This window comes from Bison bison, unplaced genomic scaffold, assembly GCF_000754665.1.
Source record: "Bison bison bison isolate TAMUID 2011002044 unplaced genomic scaffold, Bison_UMD1.0 scf7180017864530, whole genome shotgun sequence".
NCBI classification, from domain to species: domain Eukaryota; kingdom Metazoa; phylum Chordata; class Mammalia; order Artiodactyla; family Bovidae; genus Bison; species Bison bison.
The window spans coordinates 12,151,603-12,175,359 of NW_011495080.1; the positions used below are offsets into that span (position 1 = coordinate 12,151,603).

The 23,757-nt window shown below is 34.2% G+C and overlaps 1 protein-coding gene across 3 annotated transcripts in view; it reads left to right on the forward strand.

Moving 5' to 3' along the window:
* Positions 1–23,757, forward strand: part of POT1 (protection of telomeres 1) — a 99,401-nt gene that overhangs the window by 52,010 nt on the left and 23,634 nt on the right. For 2 of the 3 annotated variants that reach the window (XM_010831729.1, XM_010831730.1), the window contains exons 8-12: positions 689–819; positions 4,619–4,909; positions 9,646–9,801; positions 17,329–17,498; positions 18,899–18,987. In XM_010831729.1, coding sequence (XP_010830031.1) covers positions 689–819; positions 4,619–4,909; positions 9,646–9,801; positions 17,329–17,498; positions 18,899–18,987 — 837 coding nt within the window. Of the gene's footprint in view, positions 1–688; positions 820–961; positions 1,108–4,618; positions 4,910–9,645; positions 9,802–17,328; positions 17,499–18,898; positions 18,988–23,757 lie in introns of those variants that run through there. The other variant, XM_010831731.1, reaches the window with a different exon arrangement.

The following is a 23,757-nucleotide window of genomic DNA, read 5'->3' on the forward strand; positions in this document are numbered from 1 at the left end:
ATCTATTATAGTTTTTGCTACCACCAGTTTGAAGTTACTTGTTTTTCATGGCAGCCCAACTATCATTAAATTTGGTTAGTTCTTTTTTGCCAGTTTAAATTGTATAAAATACCCCTCTTGTTCTCATGTGTAACCTTTTGTAAGTATTAATAGCAGATCATCGCTTTTCCTTTTAATTTGGTATTATATAGTTTTCTATGAATTGTTCATTTGAATTTCATATTCAGTGTAAATCCCTGGGGTTTATAACCAGTTTTTACAGTGTCTTTTTGCAATATGTTCACTCTTAATCATATTAACTGCAAATATCTTCTGGTATTTTTTGTTTGTTTTTACTCTAAATTTAATTGTGTTTATAAATATGTTATTTAAATATTTTATCTGTTTTACAGTTTATAAATTTGAGGTAATAAAAATGTTATTTTACCTCCAGACAATTTACATTAAGTAGGGTTTTTATTTTTGTTTTATTAAACTTTCTAAAATGAATTTTTGTGAAACATTTTTGCAAAATAATTTGGCAGTGCGTTTCAAGAGAGAAGAAAATTTCTCTATGTTTTGATCCTGTTCTTAGAAGACTAAAGGGAGGAATAAAGTTTGATGTTTTGAACTCAGTATTAATACTTTCTTATTTTATTAGATGCTTTGAAATACGAAAAGTCAAGTAAAATATTTTTGTGTTTTCCAGATTATTGCTCAGTTGTAACAATTGTGGACCAGACAAATGTAAAGCTAACCTGCCTGTTCTTTAGTGGAAATTATGAAGCCCTTCCAATGATTTATAAAAATGGAGATATCGTTCGCTTTCACAGGCTGAAGGTATAACTCATACTGTTTAGAACTTACATTTGTTTGAAGAGAACTCAATGTTGCTCACTGAAACTATTTAACACTAATTAATGTGATTGCTTTGTTAGAACGTGACTTCAGGCATTTCAAGAGATAAGAAGAAATGTAAATAAGATCAGACTTCAAATGATTTATATTAGGAAACCTCTTCATTTGAACAAACTACCTGACCTCCGTCTACGAAAGTGTTAGCTGCTGCGATTCGGACTAGCTGCATTTCGTGAAAGAATTTTAGTAAAAAGGCAAAACTATTAGATAGTATGTGATTTTTTAATAATCAGCTTTTCAGTACTTAAATATTTTCAGTCTCGTAAGTTTTAAACATTTTAGTCCCTTGCTATTTTGCTCTTGTTACATGAGTTTCCATGCAACTCCTTCACTATCTTTGTTGTCTTTTCCTCTAATGTTTCGGTTTGTATGTGGTTCTTGTGATCACTGATGCTCATAAATGAGTGAGGTACTCCGGGTGTATTCTATCAGTGGTCTTAGATATGGTGGGAAATAACTCTCTTGCTCTATTAATGCCTTTCCCCTGAGGACAGAAGAATAGTGGAGAACATTTGGTTAAAGAGAACTGGAAAGATTATTATTATAACACTATATTATAGGCTTATACACATTTCCAAAAAAAAATAGCTGATTCTCACACATTGCTGTTTCCTATAGTACAGTTGACTTTTGAACAGCACAGTTTTAAACTTCACAGGTCCACTTACGCACAGATTCTTTTCAGTAGTAAACAAGATTCCATGGTTAGTTGAATCCATGGATGCTGAAATGAGGATAGAAGTCTGCTAAGCTAAGTCGCTTCAGTCGTGTCTAACTCTGTGCGACCCCAGAGACGGCAGGCCACCAGGCTCCCCCACCCCTGGGATTCTCCAGGCAAGAACACTGGAGTGGGTTGCCATTTCCGTCTCCAATAGAGGGCTGACTGTAAGTTAAAAGAGGATTTTTAGTTACATGGATGGTTGGTGCCCTTAACCTCACTGTTCATGGAAAACTATATTTACAATTCTTGTCTGTTGTTTAATTGAAGTGGAATATACATCTCTCTTTCCACAGTATTAGCATGCTCATGTATCTAGCACTGTAGAAACTTCCATTATACCCTCACCTAGGGTTGCCATTCACACTCTCCCCACCCTTAGCAGTAAATAATCTCATAACTTCTCACATTTATTAGTTTCTCTATATTTGTTCTTTATATAAAAAGAATACACTATTAGTCTTTTTTTTTTTTGGAACATTTGATTTCTGCTTCTTTGATTCAACTGTACTATTGCATATAGTTTTACTTTCTTCATTTTCACTGCTAAATGGTATACCATTGTTAGAACACACTAGAATTTATATATTTATTCCATTAGTTCATGACTTAGTTCAAACAACTAACATGACTGTTAGTTGTTTAAGTAGTTTTCAGTTTGGGCTATTATGCTGCTATAGACAGTCTACTACATATATTTTACTGAATATGTAGAATTTTATAACATATACACATTTACATATATAGTTATAATGTATATTATATAATATGCATTTCAGTTGATTGCATATCAAAGATTGTAGTTCCTAAGTTCAAGGCTGTGCATATATTTGCTTTAGTTTATACCTAAACTGGGCTTCCCTGGTAGCTCAGACGATAAAGTATCTGCCTACAGCACAAGAGACCTAGGTTCGATCCCTGGGTCGGGAAGATCCCCTGGAGAAGGAAATGGCAACCAACTCCAGTACTCTTGCCTAGAAAATCCCATGGACTGAGGAGCCTGGTAGGCTACAGTCCATGGGGTCGCAAAGAGTCGGACACAACTGAGTGATTTCACTTCACTTCACTTCGTAGCTAAACTATGTATTTAATTTTCCAGAGTGATTTTTACCACTTAAACTCTCTTAGTGATACAGAAGAATTCTAGTTGTTCCACATTTTCACCAGCAGTTGATATTTTCCATTTTTCTGAATTCAACCATTCTGTTGCATTTGTATTAGTATCTTATTGTGATTTTAACTTGAATTTCCCTGAAAAATTAAGAAACTGAGAACCTTTAAAAATGTGTGTGTCTTCTCAAGTATGAAGTGTCCATTTGAGTCTTTGGCTCATTTTTTATAGGATTTTAAAATCCATTTCTTAATGATTTGTGAAAGTTCTTTATATATTTAGGCTCTACAGATTTTTTTGTCAGGTATATGAATTGTGAATATTTTTTTCACTCTATAGTGCCTATTTACCCTCTTAATGGTGTCTTTGGATGAACAAAAGTTCTTTATTTTAATATAATCTACTTTATTAACTTTTATTTTATGGTCAATACTTTTGTAATTTCTTGTTTAAGAACTCTTTGTCTACTCATTTTATGAAGATAGCTTCTAAGTTTTCCTCGAAGTCATTACATTTTTCTTGTTTCATATTTAGATCTGGAATTTCCTTTTCCTACAATGTCTTTGACAAATTTTGAAATTAAAGTTTTTCTGCCTCATGAAAACAGGAAATGGGCCCTTCTTTATCAATTCTGGAAGAGTTTATGCAAGGTTACTAGGTTTTTCCTTACTTAACTGCTTGGAATAATGCACTGGTAAAGCTATCCGAGCTTGATGATTTCTTTGTTGATAGATTATATTAATGAATTAAGATTTCTTTAAGACGAATGAGTTTTTTTTTATTCTTTCTATCAGCTTTGATGTATTTAATTTTTAGAAAAAATTATTTCATTCAAATTGTTGACTTTATTGGTATAAATTTGGTCATATGTTACTCATCTTTTAGCTGTTTGGTGGATTTGTAATGATAAATCCTTTTTTGCAGTCTTAATATTATAATTTGTGTTTCATTTCTTTTTTTCCAAATCAACCATTTTCTAGGGTTATTATTTTTGTTAATCTCTTCAGAGAACTAGTTTTTAGCTTTGATTTTCTCTATTATATGTTTCTATTTCTCTTACCTTTGACTGTGTTTCCCTTCTACTTTCCTTGGATTTGAGATAATATTCTTTGTGTAGCTTCTTGAGATAGAAGCCTAAATTTCTGATTTTTAACCATTGTTCCTTTGTAAAATATTCACTTATTTCTATAAATTTTTATCTATGTACTGATTTAGTTATATCAAACAAGTTTTAACACATCACAGTTTAAGCATCCATCAGTTGACTACATTTTTCCAATTTTCCATAAATACATAAATATATTTATTAATATCAGACAGTATTACAGGAGACTTAAAAGGCATTTCATAAGTTCAAAAGGATTATTTTATGATGATGTAACAGTCATGTTACATGTGCGCCTAATAACTGAGCCTCAAAATTCAGAAAGCCAATGTTTTTAAGGCTTATCTGAGTTCTCTCAGTCAGACTGATGAAACCTTAGTTTCAGCTCCGTTTTATCCACTTCAGACTCTTATATTTTGAGTATTCTAGTTTTCCCTACAATATTCATAAGTAACTATTTCTTATTATCCTTTTTCTTTTTATAAATTATATCTTTAAAAAAGCTAATGATTGTCTTGTTAGTAAAAGTGCACCGATAGTATTAGGGGAGCTACCACCTAGCTCTTTAAAAAATAATAATAAATTTTGCATAGTATTTTACAGTTTACATGGTACTTAAGGATTTTGATATAGCCCAGTAGATTTTTATCATTTCATGCGCTAGTTATTTAAAAATAATGTCCTCTAATAACTGTATTGGCAAAATTTTATAGTCTCCTGTTCCCAGTTCCTAGGTTCTACATCAGTAACCTGTTTGTTCTTGTCTTCTACATTGCCACTTTCTTAGATCCAAGTATATAAAAAGGAGACTCAAGGTATCACCAGCTCTGGCTTTGCATCTTTGACATTTGAGGGAACTTTGGGGGCTCCTATCATTCCTCGTACTGCAAGCAAGTGTTTTAACTTCACTGCTGAGGACCAGAAAATGGTAGAAGCTTTACGTATTTGGGCATCGACTCATATTTCACCTTCTTCAATATTAGTCAAATTGTGTGATGTCCAGCCAATGCAGTATTTTGACCTGACTTGCCAGCTCTTGGGCAAAGCTGAAGTGGATGGAGCATCATTTCTTCTAAAGGTGGGTGTTTTTAAGTACTTAAAATTGTAAGTTAGCATGACCTCGAAGCCTAAAAAGACCTTATATTTCAGCATTCTGATGGAATAAATAAGCAGCTATGTATTAATAACTTAAAATCTAACCTTTTTAATGATCCTGTATTCCCATGTGTCTTTATTCTTGAACTTTCCTTCTTCATCCTAAACTTTTAGAGAAAAATAGTATTATCAGTTCTATATTTTAAATATAGTATACTTTATGCTGTTTATATATTTCTTATTTTAGTACTGGTAAAAAGAGTTGTTTCCTCTTGCTATTTTTAAACTACATTTCGAAAAATGTGTAGTTTTGTTACTCCATGTGGATGTAGCCTTTCTTCTCACTTATCTGCTTTCTTTGTTTGTTGACATTGGGTTCTCTTCTGGGTTAGTTCACTACCTGCTTCACGGGTAGATCATAGATGGTTTTGAAGTGTTTATTTTTCTTGTATTTTGTTTTGTTTTTAAATCCACAGGATTAAAAAGGTGGCCTAAGACCCATCTAATCTTTGTTTATACCTATTCCAGTTTATTTATGAATAGCTTCTGGAGAGGTCAGTTGTCTGATATTATCTTCACTGAACCCTGCCAAGGCAGGATGCTGTTAAACAAACACTACTTCAGCCCTGCTTCTGTGGTTCTTTCTTAGCTTCCTATTCTTTGCGGTGATGGAATGCAATGGGAAGTGGAATTCAGTGGCATTGGGCAGGTATTGGGTTGTAGCATTATTATCAGTTGTATCATGCCCATATTAAAAAAAAATAGCGAAGATAGAAATGATTGAATAAAATAAGAAGTTTCTGAAGTTGAAAATAGCACGTATTTATATATATGTGAAATAATCTAAGAAAGTAAATGTGTGCTATAAAAAAGGGTGAATGAGTTAAATCTGACAAAACTGAAGCTAAAGCAACATAAAATCATCCAAACAAAATGAGAAGGTATTTTAAGTCAACTAGTCATACTTTATGCCCCAAGTGACTTACTTAACAAATGATCATTTGTTAATCATCAAACACTTCTAATGATAATGAATCTGCTGTGCACAGAAGTATTCTCCATCTTTTGACTGCTGTGTTGTTAGTACGCAATTCTGAGGTAAAACCTACCACCTTTTAGCTGACATAGCTGAATCTGCATTTTCTCTCTAAAGCAAGAAATCATGCATGCATCCCATTTTTATCGATAGCCTTTTCAGATAAGTAGAAACAACTTTCATGTAGAGATTATTTTAAAATATAGCATTCAGCTATGAATATAAGAAATTATTTTAGTAAGATTTCCTTGAGGACAATTTGAAAGAAATCTCAGAAGTCTCTCAACTCTTTTCATAAATCTATTTTATACTAATAATTTAGAATGTGAGAAAATGCCTTTAAGGGAATATTTCTCCATATATTTCTTACAGTGACAAAAATCAGAAAAAAACTTGGGTTCTAGCAATAGAGAATTTTGTGAATTATTTATGTATTATGGAATACTGTACTCTAATGACTAAAATGACATTGCAGACATAAACTTACTAAGATAGAAATTCACAATATTCTCTTTAGTGATTAATGCACCTTCATTTATATACTTAAAAATGTTTCCTATACATAGCAAAAATATATTGAGATGAATATATAGCAATATTTTACTCATTTCATATACAGGAAGTCAGATTTTAATACTTTTTTTTCTGAAGTTGATTTTCCTATCCCAAACTAGAACTATATATTTTTTAAATTTTATTTTGAAAACAAAAGAAGCCAGATCTTACTCCAAATGAGTTCCGGTCACCATAGAATATAGCATAATTATTTCTCCTCTTAACTGAGATATGATACTAATATCAGTCTCCTTATTAGTAACTATAAATATTATAAAATATTATAAATATTATAAAATAGTAAACTATTCACTTTATTCTAGTAGACATGATTCCCTTATATAGTGCTGTTTGTTAAAAGAAATTAATTTTAATTATAGGTTATTAAGACTATAATGTTAATAAGAATAGGTTAAAGGCTATGTCTGGAGGTATACTCAAAGACAAAATTTAGAGCCTTAAATGTCTTCATAAACAAAGAAAGAAAAAAGGCATAGCATATTAGAATAATCTTTCATGTCAAGAAATTGAAAAAGTAACAAACATAACTGTAGAAAGTACAAGGTAGTATTTTAATAAGGTATTTAATTTTGGAGTAGGTAATTTTAGCATTGCCCAGAAATTTAAAATATTTTTTTAAACAGTACATAGTAAAAAAGTTTCTCTCCTTGCCATCCTCTCTTGTTCCCATGTTGCTATTAATATAATAATAAAAATAACATTAGCATTTCAAATTGACAAAGAAAGATTGTTAAATGGTGATTGTTATCTATTTGGAAAAAAGATCTGTATATAATATGCAAATTCCTAACACATTGAGTTTTGATGCAAGATTGCAAAAGTTCCAGAATTTCAAAGCAAAGTCTGATTTACACTCTACTCTCAGTCCCTCCTTCAAAAGACTCATGAATTGGTCTGCTCAAAAACATGTACACACAATGAAAGAACAAATTCCAAGTGAAGATAAGTGTCTGGGACATAATGTTACTACTTCCAACGTTATTGTCTTGGTTCTTTTAGTAACAGAGCTAGTGACACAAACTCAAGATACTTTAACACCTAGCACTGGTACCAGCATTATTCAGTACTTCCTCTGTAAGCTGACCTTAGCAGACACTTGTATGGAAATGTGGTCTTTTCCAAACAACCCCATCAGAAAATAGGCAGAAAACCTAAAATGATATTTCTCCAAAGAAGACATGAAAATGGCCAAAATGCACATGAAAAGATGCTCAATATCACTTTATTAGAGAAACACAAATCAGAACTACAGTGAGTTATCAAAACTGGCCAAAATGGCCATTGTTAAAAAGTCTACAAATAACAAATGCTGGAGAGCATAGGGAGAAAGGGAAGCTTCCGACACTGTTGGTGGGAATGTAAATTGGTGCAGCCACTGTGGAGAACAGTGTGAAAGTTCCTTAAAAAACTAAAAATAGAGTTACCATATGATCTACCAGTCCTGTTCCTGGGCATGTATATAGAAAAGGCAAAAACTAATTTGAAAAGATATGTCCAGTTTTCATAGCACTATTTACAATACCCAAGACATGGAAGCAGCCTAAATATCTATGAACAGATGAATGAATAAAGAAGATATACCATTTTTATGCACGCACGCACACACACACACACACAATAGAATATTATTTACCCAAAAAAAGAATGAAATAGTGCCATTTGCAGCAACATGGGTGGACCTAGACATTATGGTACTAAGTAAAGAGAAAGACAGACGTCATATGATATCACTTATTATTGGAATCTTAAAAAATAAAACAAATGAACTTATTTACAAAACAGAAATAGATTTAAAAACATAGAAAACAAATTTACAGTTACCAAAAGGGAAAGGACAAGGGGAGGAATAAATTAGGCATTTGGAATTAATAGATACACACTAATGCTAATGCTATGCTAATGCTAAGTCGCTTCAGTCGTGTCCAACTCTGTGTGACCCCATAGACGGCAGCCCACCAGGCTCCTCTGTCCCTGGGATTCTCCAGGCAAGAATACTGGAGTGGGTTGCCATTTCCTTCTCCAATGCATGAAAGAGAAAAATGAAAATGAAGTCGCTCAGTCGTGCCCGACTCTTAGCGACCCCATGGACTGCGGCCTACCAGGCTCCTCTGTCCATGGATTTTCCAGGCAAAAGTACTGGAGTGGGGTGCCATTGCCTTCTCCGAGATACACACTACTATATATAAAATAAACAATAAGGACCTGTGTATAGCACAGAGAACTGTATTCAATATCTTGTAATAACCTATAATGGAAAAGAATACGAAAAAGTTAACGTGTATGTATGTGTGTGCTCACACATGTGTAACTGATTGCACACATGTGTAACCGATCACACGCATGTGTGACTGAATCACTGTTGTACACCTGAAACTAATACATTGTAAATCAGCTCTACATCAACTGAAAAAAAAAAAAAAATAACAGTTAAAAAAAGAAATGTGTTTTCTACTTAAGTAGCTTGTTTTCTGTAGTACAACCCAACTTCGGACATGCAGGGCCATTCCCACCTCTCATTAAAAGTCTTTTGCGATGCCTTTTTAGCATAATAAAGCATCAGTCATCTCTACCAACTTAGCACAGCACAAGCTAGTTCAAGTCTTAAGGATGGGATAGTGCATGCTTGTCCTGTGCTCCTTTCCTATCTCTATCTCAAGGTAACTTAAACAGCAATCCAACATACCTTTCCCTTTTCAAGGACCCATGATTGTCATTCACTTGTGTTCATTACATCTAATATAAGATTGCTTGAAAAACTGCCCAGCAGTAAAGTAAGAAATGAAAAGCAGAGTAGAATGCTAGTTTGGTAAAGAGGAAAAGACATATATATTATAAATACACAAAAGAAAAAATAATAAAATTCAGCAATGTGTTAATCATTTTTCTAAGCTCACAGTTTGAATTTTTTTACTTATATTTTATTCATTGCCTATACATATGTAGTCCTTGTACAATCAGGAAAAAATATAGATCCTATTTAAACCTTAGCAGATATTTGGGGGAATATATTTAATTACTTTTAAGCTATATTACCAGCAAATAAACCTCTTTTAGCCTCCACAGTTTTATAAAAAGATCATTGAAGTTTTGTTCTGCCTCTTGTGCAGGTATGGGATGGCACCAGGACCCCATTCCCATCTTGGAGAGTCTTAATGCAGGACCTTGCTCTTGAAGGTGATTTAAGTCGCATCCATCAGCTGCAGAATCTGATAGCAGACATTTTAGTCTATGATAACCATGTTCAAGTGGCTAAATCTCTAAAGGTGATGTTACATTGCAAACTTGTTTGTCTTTTGTGTTTTTATTAATTTTAGGGTAAATCACATGGTAGGTGATATTTGAGGTCTAGAAATTAATTCCAAATTTATTTTTTCTTTAATTTCTAATTTGTAAAATGCATGTTTAAAGTAAATTATTAGATGATACATTAAAATTATAATGGCTTGAACAGCTTTTTAAAATTTAAGAGCATTTCTGAATATCTTCAAGCTGTGCCCAATTTTGCTATGAAAATAAGAAAGAAAAATTTTATCCTGTAATAAAATTTGCTGAAACTGATGGAGGATGTATGAAATATTTGTAAACCTAAAAAATGCTAAGCTTTTTTAATTGGTTTGATAAAATCCAGTCTTTAACTTTGTACTCATTGATCTAAGAAATTGTTAATCTATCTCTAAAATATATTATAAATTGTTTATGTGTATCATGCATTTTATTAGAATTTGCTCAGTTTTTGAGATAAAATTTTCTAGGTAAAAGCATCCTGCTTAATTATGGCACTTCTTGTTTATTAATAACATTTTAAGAAATATTTTTCTTCATTTTACTATATGTTATGTTTGCAAGTATCCTTTCTTGCCAAGAAGAGTATCATTAATAATAGCAATCATAATAGTAACATTTATGAAGCACTTCATATGTATTTAGCACTGTCTCATGCAGTAGGTACTATCATTTCTGTTTACAAATGAGAAAACTGAGGCACTCAGAGGTTAAGCCCAAGATTTCACAGCCACTTGGGTGAAGCATGTATCTGAATGTACAGTGTCTGCTTCCAGAGCTAATCCTCTTAAGCAGTATAAAGAAATGATTTTCTTTATTGCAAATAAGGCTTCCATCCTACCTTGAAGAAGTTACACAGCCAACTTAATAGGAAGAAAACAGTGAAAGTGAATTGCAGTTTTTTTAGATATGAATTGTAGTGCCTAATTTCTTTTTTGCAAATAAATGTTCTTGAAGAGGAAGTATTTCCACTTTCATACTATTTACAAATAAGCCCACCCAACTCAATAAATTAGGTTCAAATCCAGATCAAGGAAGGTGATAAGTGCACTTTTTTTCCTTTGTGAGTGTGTTCATACTTCGTCAGAAAATTGACCGTTGAAGGTATCTTTTGATGCTTTTCCCTGATTTTATCTGCATTGATTAGTTTCAAAAATAAATATAATGATAAAGCCAATTCTAAAATCTTTTTAAGATACAGGTAGAGTTCTTTTACAAATGAAAAAATTTACATTTTAGATTGGACTTTTACCGTTTAATTCCCTTCCCTGTCTCTGTGCTGCTTCTATAGGTCGTTCTGTTCCTCTCTCTTGTCCGAGTCCTGAACAGTACCTACCACAATGCTTTCCATATTGTAAGGGTGAAGTAAATACTATCTTCTGATGAATGAATCAATCAGTAAGCCTCCTGAAATTTAAAAAAATATTTTTCATCTCCCTTTTCGCTGCTTTATCTCACCCACTAGAGGGTGCTCTGAGCACACATAATTAAGAAAATGTAGGCAATTAATTTTTCTCTAAAGATATCATGACATATTTATCTGTAATGTTATAGAAAAATGGAAATAATTTTATCTGTATAAAAATAATATAACTGTAGGCTTTTATTTAATGTACAGTGATAGCATATTTTATTTGTTCTGAGGTAAACTCCAACCATTTCATACTAAATTAAGAAATCCCGAGTCGAATGATACTGATAGCCAATGAATTCTTATCAGCACTTGAAGAAAACTGGTTAAAGTTGCATATCTATAATGAAATGCATGGAATGCATGTATTTTTGTTGAGTAGGAACAGGAAAAATGTGGTTTTTATTTTATTTAATAAAGAACAATTAAGGCAGTTATAAAGTATGATATAATTGAATTCTCTGTACATTTTACAGCTTAAGTTTTTTAGCTGTAACGTTTTTAACATTTTTCTGAAAATTTGCTTTTTAAGTAAGATTTCACATTCCCTAAACATTTAATACACACACACATAATGACATTTCAAACATTTTGTCTATAAACAAAAGCAGGGTATTTTCAATCCCCAGGCTTATTCTGACACAATTTAAAAATAATTGTAAAATATACCTAGTTAGTATGTTTGGCATTCAGTGACCCAAGAACTATAGTTGGATTATTTTCAGACATATACAGGTTATTAAAAATGTTAAACCTAAAGGGAAAGTTTTGAAAGTTTATAGGGAATATTTAAATTTTTTAAAAAGGAATAATAATTTCTTAATAGCTAGTTTGTTTGCTTTTTTTGTTTATGTGTTAAAATGGACTTTTATAACAACGTTTAGACATATGTTTTATAATTTTGGGATTATGATTCCCTCACCTGTATTTTTGGAATCTTACCACATTAACAACAAGACTATTTATTATGTATTTGTCTATTTTAACAGCACATCGGGCATATTTTATAGTATATTTAGCAAGCTTAAAAAAATACAATGCTGCCTCCAGAAGGAATTTCTGGAAATAGCAACTTGTCATTTTTATAGCCTATGTATATATAAATTCTCTCTTGATCTTTAAAATATTATTTTGTTTAATTATGAAATGCAGTAGTAGAGACAAACGAACATCCATGTGTCTGTCACCCAAACTTAATATTTATAAATGTTTTGCACACTTATTTTAGGTATTTTTAACTTTAAGAAATGAAACTCTGTGTGTGGAACCTTCTTTGTACTTCTGCCTATCCTAATTTTTAGCTTCCCAATATCCTTTTTTTATTTATCCTAACATTTAGGCATGTACAACCATTTTTAGTATGCTTTTATTTTATGAATTTTTTCTGAAAAATGCATATAGTTATTTATCATTCTATAAATTGCTTTTCTCCTTTGGCATTATATTTCTAAGATTTATCCATGATCATACATGTGTCTCCATTAATACCAGCCTGTCTTAATTTTTATACCTTTATTTTTAAATGAAACTTCATAGGTTAAGCCCTCACTCCCAGTTCAGTCTTCAAAACTAACTTAACTGTTCACTTTCAGATCAATTTTTACAGTTGCAGGAAAGGCACTGGGGATTTTGACAGAAATTGCATTAATTTTAGAGAATAATTAATTAGGAAATTATCATTATATTTTGAAACTTTTCACTTCTGGATATGGTGTCTTCCACCTGGGTCTGGCCTTAAGTACTTTGTAGATTACATACAAATACTGTTCTAATATATTGAGTATATTAAAAAGAATTATAGAATAATAAATGTTCAAAAAGAATGAGATAGAAGTGCATAAATAGAAATAAATTTTATATTTTCTTTTTACTTTACTTTGGAGACCATGAGGAAAATCAATTTGTTATCCTTTTTTTTCTTTTTCCTTTTGTGTTTTTCTTCTTGAGTTTATTTACCCTGCTCCCCTGCTGTTCTGTCAGTGTTAGAAGTCAGGGAAGAAAAGAATAAATGCTTTACCTCTTTATAAAACACGTGATTATTTGGGAAAAGTATCCTTGAGAATGAAGAAGTAGCTCAAGGAGTATGGATTTCCCCCTCCTTTTCTTTCCCCCACCGTTTCTTTCCTATCAAATCCAGAGTGATGACAAGAAATACAATGAACTGAGACAATAATAAGCAGAGGTGGGAAATTGATTTATAATAAATGTGATTTAGGTTATACAGCTTCTTCCTTCAGTAGAAGTCAGTTTCTTTAATAATATTCTGTATGTGTCTCTTTTTAAGTCTTCTTAAGAGAATATCAAATACTGTATATTAAAGGTATTTTTAGGACTCAGTTCAGTCGCTCAGTCATGTCTGACTCTTTGTGATCTTGTGAACTGCAGCATGCCAGGCTTCCTTGTCCATAAGCAACTCCTGGAGCTGGATCAAACTCATTTCCATAGAATCGGTGATGCCATCAAACCGTCTCATCCTCTGTCGTCCCCTTTTCCTCCTGCCTTCAATCTTTCCCAGCATGAGAGTCTTTTCAAATGAGTCAGTTCTTGGCATCAGGTGGCCAAAGTACTGTAGCTTCAGCTAGAGCATCAGTCCTTCCAATGAATATACAGGACGGATTTCTTTTAGGATGGACTAATTTGATCTCGTAACAGTCCAAGGGCCTCTCAAGAGACTTCTCCACATCACAGTTCAAAAGCATCCCTTCTTCAGCATTCAGCTTTCTTACATGACTACTGGAAAAACCATAGCTTTGACTAGATGGACCTTTATTGGCAAAGTAATGTCTCTGCTTTTTAATATGCTGTCTAGGTTGGTCATAGCTTTTCTTGCAAGGAACAAGCGTCTTTTAATTTCATGGCTGCAGTCACCATCTGCAGTGATTTTGGAACCCCAAATAATAAAGTCTGTCACTATTTCCATTGTTTCCTCATCTATTTGCCCATGAAGTAGTGGCACCGGGTGCCGTGATCTTGGTTTTCTGAATGTTGAGTTTTAAGCCAACTTTTTCACCATCCTCTTTCACTTTCATCAAGAGGCTCTTAACTTCTTCGCTTTCTGCCATAAGGGTGTCATCTGCATATCTGAGGTTATTGATATTTCTCCCGGCAATCTTCATTTCAGTTTATGCTTCATCCAGTCCAGCATTTCGCATGTAGTACTCTACATATAAGTTAAATAAGCAGGGTGACAAGATATAGCCTTGACAGATTCCTTTCCCTATTTGGAACCAGTCTGTTGTTCCATGTCCAGTTCTAACTGTTGCTTCTTGACCTGCATACAGATTTCTCAGGAGTCAGGTCAGGTGGTCTGGTATTCCCATCTATTTTAGAATTTTCCACAGTTTATTGTGATCCACACAGTCAAAGGCTTTGGCATAATCAGTAAAGCAGAAGTAGATGTTTTTCTAGAACTCTCTTGCTTTTTCCATGATCCAGCGGTTGTTGTCAATTTGATCTCTGGTTCCTCTGCCTTTTCTAAATCCAGCTTGAACATCTGGAAGTTCATAGTTTATGTACTGTTGAAGCATGGCTTGGAGAATTTTTAGCATAACTTTGCTAGCATGTGAGATGAGTGCAGTTGTGCAGTAGTTTGAGTATTCTTTGGCATTGCCTTCCTTTGGGATTAGAATGAAAACTACCATTTTCAGTCTTGTGGCCACTGCTGAGTTTTCCAGATTTGCTGGCATATTGAATGCAGCACTTTCACAGCATCATCTTTCAGGATTTGAAATAGTTCAACTGGAATTCCATCACTTCCATTAGCTTTGTTTGTAGTGATGCTTCCTAAGGCCCACTTGACTTCACATTCCAGGTTGTCTGGCTCTAGTCCAGTGATCACACCATCATGGTTATCTGTGTCATGAAGATCCTTTTTGTACAGTTCTTCTGTGTATTCTTGCCACCTCTTCTTAATATCTTCTGCTTCTGTTAGGTCCATACCATTTCTGTCCTTTATTGAGTCCATCTTTGCATGAAATGTTCCCTTGGCATCTCTAATTTTCTTGAAGAGATCTCTAGTCTTTCCCATTCTATTATTTCCCTCTATTTCTTTGCATTGATCACTGAGGAGGGCATTCTTATCTCTCCTTGCTATTCTTTGTAACTCTGCATTCAGATGGGTGTATCTTTCCTTTTCTCCTTTGCCTTTAGCTTCTCTTTTTTCTCAGCTATTTGTAAAGCTTCCTCAGACAACCATTTTGCCTTTTTGCATTTCTTTTTATTGGGGATGGTCTTGATCACTGCCTCTTATACAGTGTCACGAACCTCCATCCATAGTTCTTCAAGCAGTCTATCAGATCTAATCCTGGGAATCTGTTTCTCACTACCACTGTATAATCATAAGGGATTTGATTTAGGTTATACCTGAATGGTCTAGTGGTTTTCCCTACTTTCTTCAATTTAAGTCTGAATTTGCCAATAAGAAGTTCATAATCTGAGCCACAGTCAGCTCCCGGTCTTGTTTTTGCTGACTGTATAGAGGTTCTCCATCTTTGGCTGCAAAGAATGTATCTGATTTTGGTGTTGACCATCTGGTGATATCAGTGTGTAGAGTCTTCTCTTGTGTTGTTGGAAGAGGGTGTTTGCTAAGACCAGTGTGTTCTCTTGGCAAAATTCTGTTAGCCTTGTCCTGCTTCGTTTTGTACTCCAAGGCCAAATTTCCCTGTTATTCCAGTTATCTCTTGACTTCCTACTTTTGCATTTCAGTCCCCTATAATGAAAAGGACATCTTTTTTGGGTGTTAGTTCTAGAAGGTCTTGTAGGTCTTAATAGAACCATTCAACTTCAGCTTCTTCAGCATTACTAGTTGGGGCATAGACTTGGATTACTGTGATACTGAATGGTTTGCCTTAAAAACAAACAGAGGTCATTCTGTTGTTTTTGAGATTGCATCAAAGTATTGCATTTCAGATTCTTTTGTTTACTCTAATGGCTATTCCATTTCTTCTAAGGCATTCTTGCCCACAGTAGTAGATATAATGGTCATCTGAGTTAAATTTTTAAGATTAAGTTTGGCACAACATCTAAAATTTACAATAGGACATTTAGTTCAAAAATATATTTGGTTTAATTCTACATTTGAACTCACAGAGTCTGTTTCACATTATGGTGTCCTGACAGAAATTGTTTTTACAAATGTTTTCTTTCCATCAAACTTGTGGAATGTGTGCTGCATTCAGAGTTGTTCAGTTGTATCAGACTCTTTGAGACCCCATGAACTGTAGCCCACCAGGCTTCTCTTTCCATGGGATTTCTCAGGCAAGAATACTGGAGTGGGTTCCCATTTCCTACTCCAGGAGATCTTCCCAACCCAGGGATTGAACTCGTGTCTCTTGCATCTCTTGAACTTTCAGGTGAATTCTTGTGGAATAGAGGAAGTTTATTATTTTGATATAATAACACATTTAAAACTATTCTAGTAGTCTCATAATGAGAGTGTTTTAGTGGTCATATTTAATTAAATGTTACCTGAAATTGGGCTTCCCAGTGGGCTTAATGGTAAAGAATCCACCTGGCAATGCAGGAGACATGAATTTGATCCCTGGTTAAGAAGATTCTCTGGAGTAGGAAATGGCAGCCTGCTCCATAATTCTTGCCTGAGAAATCCCATGGACAGATTAGCATGGTGGACTGCAGCCCATGGAGTAGCAAAGAGTCAAACACAACTGAGTGGGCCAGCTATCAGTGATGTATCTTAAATTAGCTAAAGCAGGTTATTTTCAACAACCTAATCTAATAGGGGGCTTGAATTTGATTTAGGTAATAGGTTTCTCAGCTACTATATTTTACTAAAGCTAAGACTCAATCGTATTTCATGTCTTAATATCCCCAAAATGAAAATGTGCCTTTAGATTTGAAAAAAATGCATAATACGTATCTATACATGCATATGTATGTATACATACACACATTTTGGTTTCTATATGGTGTCCTTGGGGCTGATATTGAGTATACATCAGTGTAGCATACCAGTTTCCTTTCTGATGGGTCAACACCCCTGGTTATTGGTCTGTACCCCATATTAGTTGTTAAATATTGAATCAGAGATTTTTTTTTTTCATTTTCTCCATTTTCTAAATAACAAACCATCTGCTTTTAGGTTGGAAGCTTCCTTAGAATTTATAGCCTCCATACCAAACTTCAGTCAGTCAGTTCAGAGAACCTGGCAACGTCTTTAGCCCTAGAGTTTCATCTTCATGGAGGCACAAGTTATGGTCGGGGAATCAGAGTCTTGCCTGAAAATAACTCCGATGTGGATCAGCTGAAAAAGTAAGCCTATTATATACCTATCCAGAAATTGTAAATAAGGTATTAATTAAGCTGATTTCTAAGAAAATGTAGTTCTGAGGTGAGGAGAGGGAATCTAATGCTGCTATTGCTAAGTCGCTTCAGTCGTGTCCAACTCTGTGCGACCCCAGAGACAGCAGCCCACCAGGTTCCCCCGTCCCTGGGATTCTCCAGGCAAGAACACTGGAGTGGGTTGCCATTTCCTTCTCCAATGCGTGAAAGTGAAAAGTGAAAGTGAAGTCGCTCAGTCGTGTCCAACTCCTAGTGACCGCATGGACTGCAGCCCACCAGGCTCCTCCATCCATGGGATTTTCCAGGCAAGAGTACTGGAGTGGGGTGCCGTTGCCTTCTCTGGGGAATCTAATGAGTCCCTTGTAATTGATTCTTAGAGCCTTCTGTGCCATTATCCATTTTTTAAAAATAGCTGAACCAAATGAAACAAATCAAGTGATCGTGAGTTCAAATAGCTAAACAGTAGCAGAGCTGAGTTTATAGTCCTTAGTTTTCTAACATTTACTTATATTCTTTCCTACCTTTACTCTTTGCACTTTATGTTCTACCATTTTTCACCTTCTCTAAGTATGGAAACAAACAGTGGAAACTGGAGCTTAGCTAAAGTTTGGAAAACTTGATATATATATACCTAGAATGCCAAACGTACTTGGTCCTCCATGGAAAAAATACTGCCTTTCTAAAGTATGTATACCTAAGAAAATAGGTAGCAGAATTATTTCATGGTGTCATATTTTTAAAACTTTCAGGTGTGCCCAGAAAGTGAGTAGTACCTTAAATCCTGCTACACTTGTACTTCCCTTTTCCATGAAGTATTCCTCTTAGTCATTGTGTGTAGAAACTCTTTGACCTATACTCTGGAGAAATAAAAAGTCTTCTGCATATTTTCAAAGAGATATACAAAATATCCTGTTCAGTAAATTAAAATGACATAACTATTTTCTGTTTTAACATATTTAAATCAAGATGACTTTAACATCAATGAAATTAGCTATTTTAATAACCTTATATCAGTTTTCCTACTTTATTTCTTAGATTGCAGAATATAGCCATATAGTATTTCATTGCTTGAGTCTAGAGTGAGATTGTTCTTAGAATGACATGTATTATATACCCAGCTTATTTGTAATATTTCATGATCCCACTATTTCACTTTTATCTTTCTAGACTTGGGTTTTTTAAATTTTAGAGTCCCTTGGAACCTCCTGATAATCTGATGAAAGCTATAGACCTACTGAAGAACGCGTACACACACAAAAACGCACACAGAATTTTCATGTAATTTCACTAAGCTCTTGGTTTCTGTGGGTAAACTGACCATTATTTGACTGTGCTTTATGCAATTAAAACTTGTATTCTTTCAATTATAGGATTTTAGAATCTGCGCATTTGCCCCCCAACCAGAGTTTTGGTGGTGTATGTCAATCAGAGCAAGAGGACAGCTTTTCAAACATTTCAAGTAAGGACAGTTTTTTAATAAATTACCTAACTATAGTTGACTTATAATATTGTGTTAGTTTCAGGTGTACAGCTTTAGATTATTTTCCATTATAGGTTATTAACAAGATATTGAATATAGTTCCATGTGCTCTACAGTAAATTCTGGTTATTTACCAGTTTTTATATATAGTGGTGTATATCCGTTAATTCCATACCCCTAATAACTAAGGGTGATTTTTGATGCTGCCAGTTTAGTTTCTGTTAAGTAAAATTACTACATCAACATAAATTCTCTTTTTTAATATCTCCCTATCTCCTTTTTTTTTGTTAAATTGATATTCATTATAAAGAAACATGCTAAACCTTTCTGTATCCTAATACAAAAAAACAGTACTCCTCCCCTAATTATGTAGTTACATTTTCAAATTGGAATGGTAAGGATTACTTGATTTGGGTTATATTAGTATTTATGTACATACATTTATGTGTGTGTATATATACCTATTGGGCTTCGCAGGTGACTCAGTGGTAAAGAATCCACCTGCCAATACAGGAAATGCAGGAGACATGGGTTTAATTCTCCGGTCAGGAAGATCCCCTGGAGAAGGAAATGGCAACCCACTCCAGTATTCTTGCCTGAAAATATCCCATGGACAAAGGAGCCTAGTGGGATTGGAATGAAAACTGACCTTTTCCAGTCCTGTGGCCACTGCTCAGTTTTCCAGATATGCCGGCATATTGAGTGTAGCATTTTAACAGCATCATCTTTTAGGATTTGAAATAGCTCAGCTGGAATTCCATCACATCCGCTAGGTTTTTATGTAGTGATGCTTCCTAAACAAATTCTTAAAGAGATGGGAATTCGAGACCACCTGATCTGCCTCCTGAGAAATCTGTATGCATGTCAGGAAGCAACAGTTAGAACTGGACATGGAACAACAGAATGGTTCCAAATTGAGAAAGGAGCACATCAAGGCTGTATATTGTCACCCTGCTTATTTAACTTATATGCAGAGTACATCATGCTAAATGCCAGGCTGACTGAAGCACAAGCTGAAATCAAGATTACTGGGAGAAATATCAATAACCTCAGATATGCAGATGACACCACTTTTATGGCAGAAAGTGAAGAAAATCTTAAGAGCCTCTTGATGAAAGTGAAAGAGGAAAGTGAAAAAGCTGTCTTAAAACTCAACATTCAGTAAATGAAGATCATGGTATCCAGTCCCATCACTTCATGTCAAATAGATGAGGAAACTGGAGAAACAATGACAGACTTTATTTTCTTGGGCTCCAAAATCACTGCAGATGGTGACTGCAGTCATGAAATTAAAAGATTCTTGCTCCTTGGAAGAAAAGCTATAACCAACCTCAGTATAGTGCAGTTCAGTCACTCAGTCGTGTCCAACTCTTTGTGACCCCATGGATTTCAGCACGCCAGGCTTCCCTGTCCATCGCCAACTCCCAGAGTTTGCTTAAACTCATGTCCATAGAGTCAGTGATGTGCTTCTGTGCTCAGCTTTCTTTATAGTCCAACTCTCACATCCATACGTAACTACTGGAAAAACCATAGCTTTGACTAGACGAACATTTGTTAGCAAAGTAATGTCTCTGCTTTTTAATATGCTGTCTATGTTGGTCATAACTTTCCTTCCAAGGAGCAAGCGTTTTTTAATTTCATGGCTGCAGTCACCATCTGCAGTGATTTTGGAGCCCAAGAAAATAAAGTCTGTCACTGTTTCCACTGTTTCTCCATCTATTTGCCATGAAGTGATGGGACCAGATGCCATGGAGAGAAGACCAACCTAGACAGCATATTAAAAAGCAGAGAGATGATTTTGCCAACAGTGGTTCATCTGGTCAAGGCTATGGTTTCACCAGTAGTCATGTATAGATGTGAGAGTTGGACCATAAAGAACTCTGAGCGCTAAAGAATTGATGCTTTTGAACTGTGGTGTTAGAGAAATTCCTGAGAGTCCCTTGGACAGCAAGAGATGAAACCAATAAATCCTAAAGGAAATCAGTCCCGAATACTCATTGGAGGATTGATAGTGAAGCTGAAGCTCCAATACTTTGGCCACCTGATGCAAAGAACTGACTCATTGAAAAAGACCCTGATGCTGAGAAAGATTGAAGGCAGAAGAAGGGGATGACAGAGGATGAGGTGGTTGGATGGCATCACTGACTTAATGAACATGAGTTTGAGCAAGCTCCAGGAGTTGATGATGGACAGGGAAGCCTAGTGTGCTGCAGTCCATGGGGTCACAAACAGTTTGACATGACTGAGCTACTGAACTGAGCTGAGGAGCCTGGCGGGCTATAGCCCATGATGTGGCAAAGAGTCCCACACAACTTTAGCTAATAAACAACAATAACAACAAAAATATATATACTTATTAAAAATCTGTATTCATTTCCCAGTCAACAATTTGCTTGTTATTTTCTAGCTGCTTTACTTCCAATAGCCCAAGTATTTTTTGATCATACATATCTTAAGAGTTCCCAGTTATATTGAGCTATTTAAGTACCTAATTATAAAATATTAGCAGATAATTGATGGTATATTTATATTATTATCTACCTGAATAGATGGCTATTCGAATATAAATTTTAAAAATTTACTCAATCTGTAATAATTTTTCCTTTACCATTTTGTCTCAGTATTTGCTTGTACATTTTGAGCTTTAAAATCTATGTCATGTTTCTATCCCCTATGTTTTTTTTTTCCTAACACCTAACTTCTTCCCTACTGTGATCTATTTAATGAATATTTATGCTCTATCTATATCAGTAATAATAAGCATTAAAATTAACATCTGTGACTTGAGAGGCACTAAATAAATGCTAACAGTCATTATTTAATCCTAACCGCACTCCTGTGAGGTTGCTATTATTCTTCCCTTTTGCAGAAAGGAAACTGAGGCTTTGAGTAATGGGAATCATATAATTTGCCCAACCTCTCTTACTATTAACTGATGGCAAAGTCAGTGCCATTCAAATGCTGGTGATTTGGTTATTTTGTCCATGTTTATTTCTTCATTTTATGTGCTTTAAAATTCTTCATATTTCCTAGCACCTTGATGACAGCATTTTAGCCTAATCTGTGACAACTTGAACCACCCATTATGAGGCCAGTTTACTTCAGGTGCCAATCATTTAGAGCCAGTATGATTTATAATTATACTTTTTGAAATCTCTTTTCTCCTAAAATGTTTTTCCAGTTATTTTCAAGTAACAGAAGTAGTATATACAACAGTATCAAGCTACATAGCTTTTCCATGCCTTTATGCCCACTTGCTGAGGTAAAGGTAACAGTTGACTATGATTTCTTCAAACCATTCATGTTTATAAAAATATATATATAATTCTATATGAACATATATATCTTTTCCTCTGTTTAAAATTTTCACAAAAGTGAGACCTTAGTATAGTGGTTGCTTTCTTTAATGATAGATCATAGACCTCTTTCTGGGCTAATTCATATAACTCAAACTCATTCTTTTATTTTTTATTTTTTTTTAAACTTTACATAATTGTATTAGTTTTGCCAAATATCAAAATGAACCCATCACAGGTATACGTAGCTGCATTATGTTTTACGTCCATCTAATATAATGAATGCAGCCATTTTCTGTTTGATAGACAGGTGGTTTTCAGTTTCTTACTCTTACAAATAATGCTTTAATAAACATCCTTGAACAGTTGTACATTCAAGCTTATTTTTTCTCTAAAATAAACTCGTAAAGGTGGGGTTGAAGAATCAAAGAGTAAACACGTGTTATTTTCGTAGATGACACCAGATTATATGCCAAAATGTCATAGGATTCAAATGCAAATAGCATGTCCCTTCCTTATACTGTCAGTGGTATTGCTTTAACAATATGTGTACTTTTTTCAGTTTGGCAGGTTTTAGGTATATTTAGTTTCCCTGAGTACTTGGAAACTTAAAAAATCTTATATTTATCGAACCTTTTTACTTCTTTGAATTGTCTGCTCTTACTCTTTACCTGATTTTCTGTTGGGCTTTTTTTCTTTTTTCTTGTCAGTTTGTGGGAGACTGTTTTAATACAGTTATGCACATCTTTTCTCTTATTTTCTTATCTGTTTACTAATCAGGCTTTTGCATTGTTTCACTTCATGCAGAATGGCAGATATTAAGTAATCAGATTCTTTGAAATTATAGTTTGCCAGTTTAAGGTGTCCATGCAGGTTCTCTTACCATGGGTCTTTGTGCCATTTATTAGTGATGTTAAAGGACAAGTAATCCATATGTTTGTATATGATGTTTCATATAATAAATTATAAAAATGTAACATACTGTTATATGTAATAGAATGTGGTAAGCTCATGTAAGTGCAAAATGTGAATACTTTTTTTTTTGTTTTTTTGTTTTGTTTTTTGAATGTTGAGTTTTATTTATTTATTTTTTTTATGTTTTTTTTTAATTAATTTTATTTTATTTTTAAACTTTACATAATTGTATTAGTTTTGCCAAATATCAAAATGAATCCACCACAGGTATACATGTGTTCCCCATCCTGAACCCTCCTCCCTCCTCCCTCCCCATACCATCCCTCTGGGTCGTCCCAGTGCACCAGCCCCAAGCATCCAGTATCATGCATTGAACCTGGACTGGCATCTCGTTTCATACATGATATTTTACATGTTTCAATGCCATTCTCCCAAATCTTCCCACCCTCTCCCTCTCGCACAGAGTCCATAAGACTGTTCTATACATCAGTGTCTCTTTTGCTGTCTCGTATACAGGGTTATCGTTACCATCTTTCTA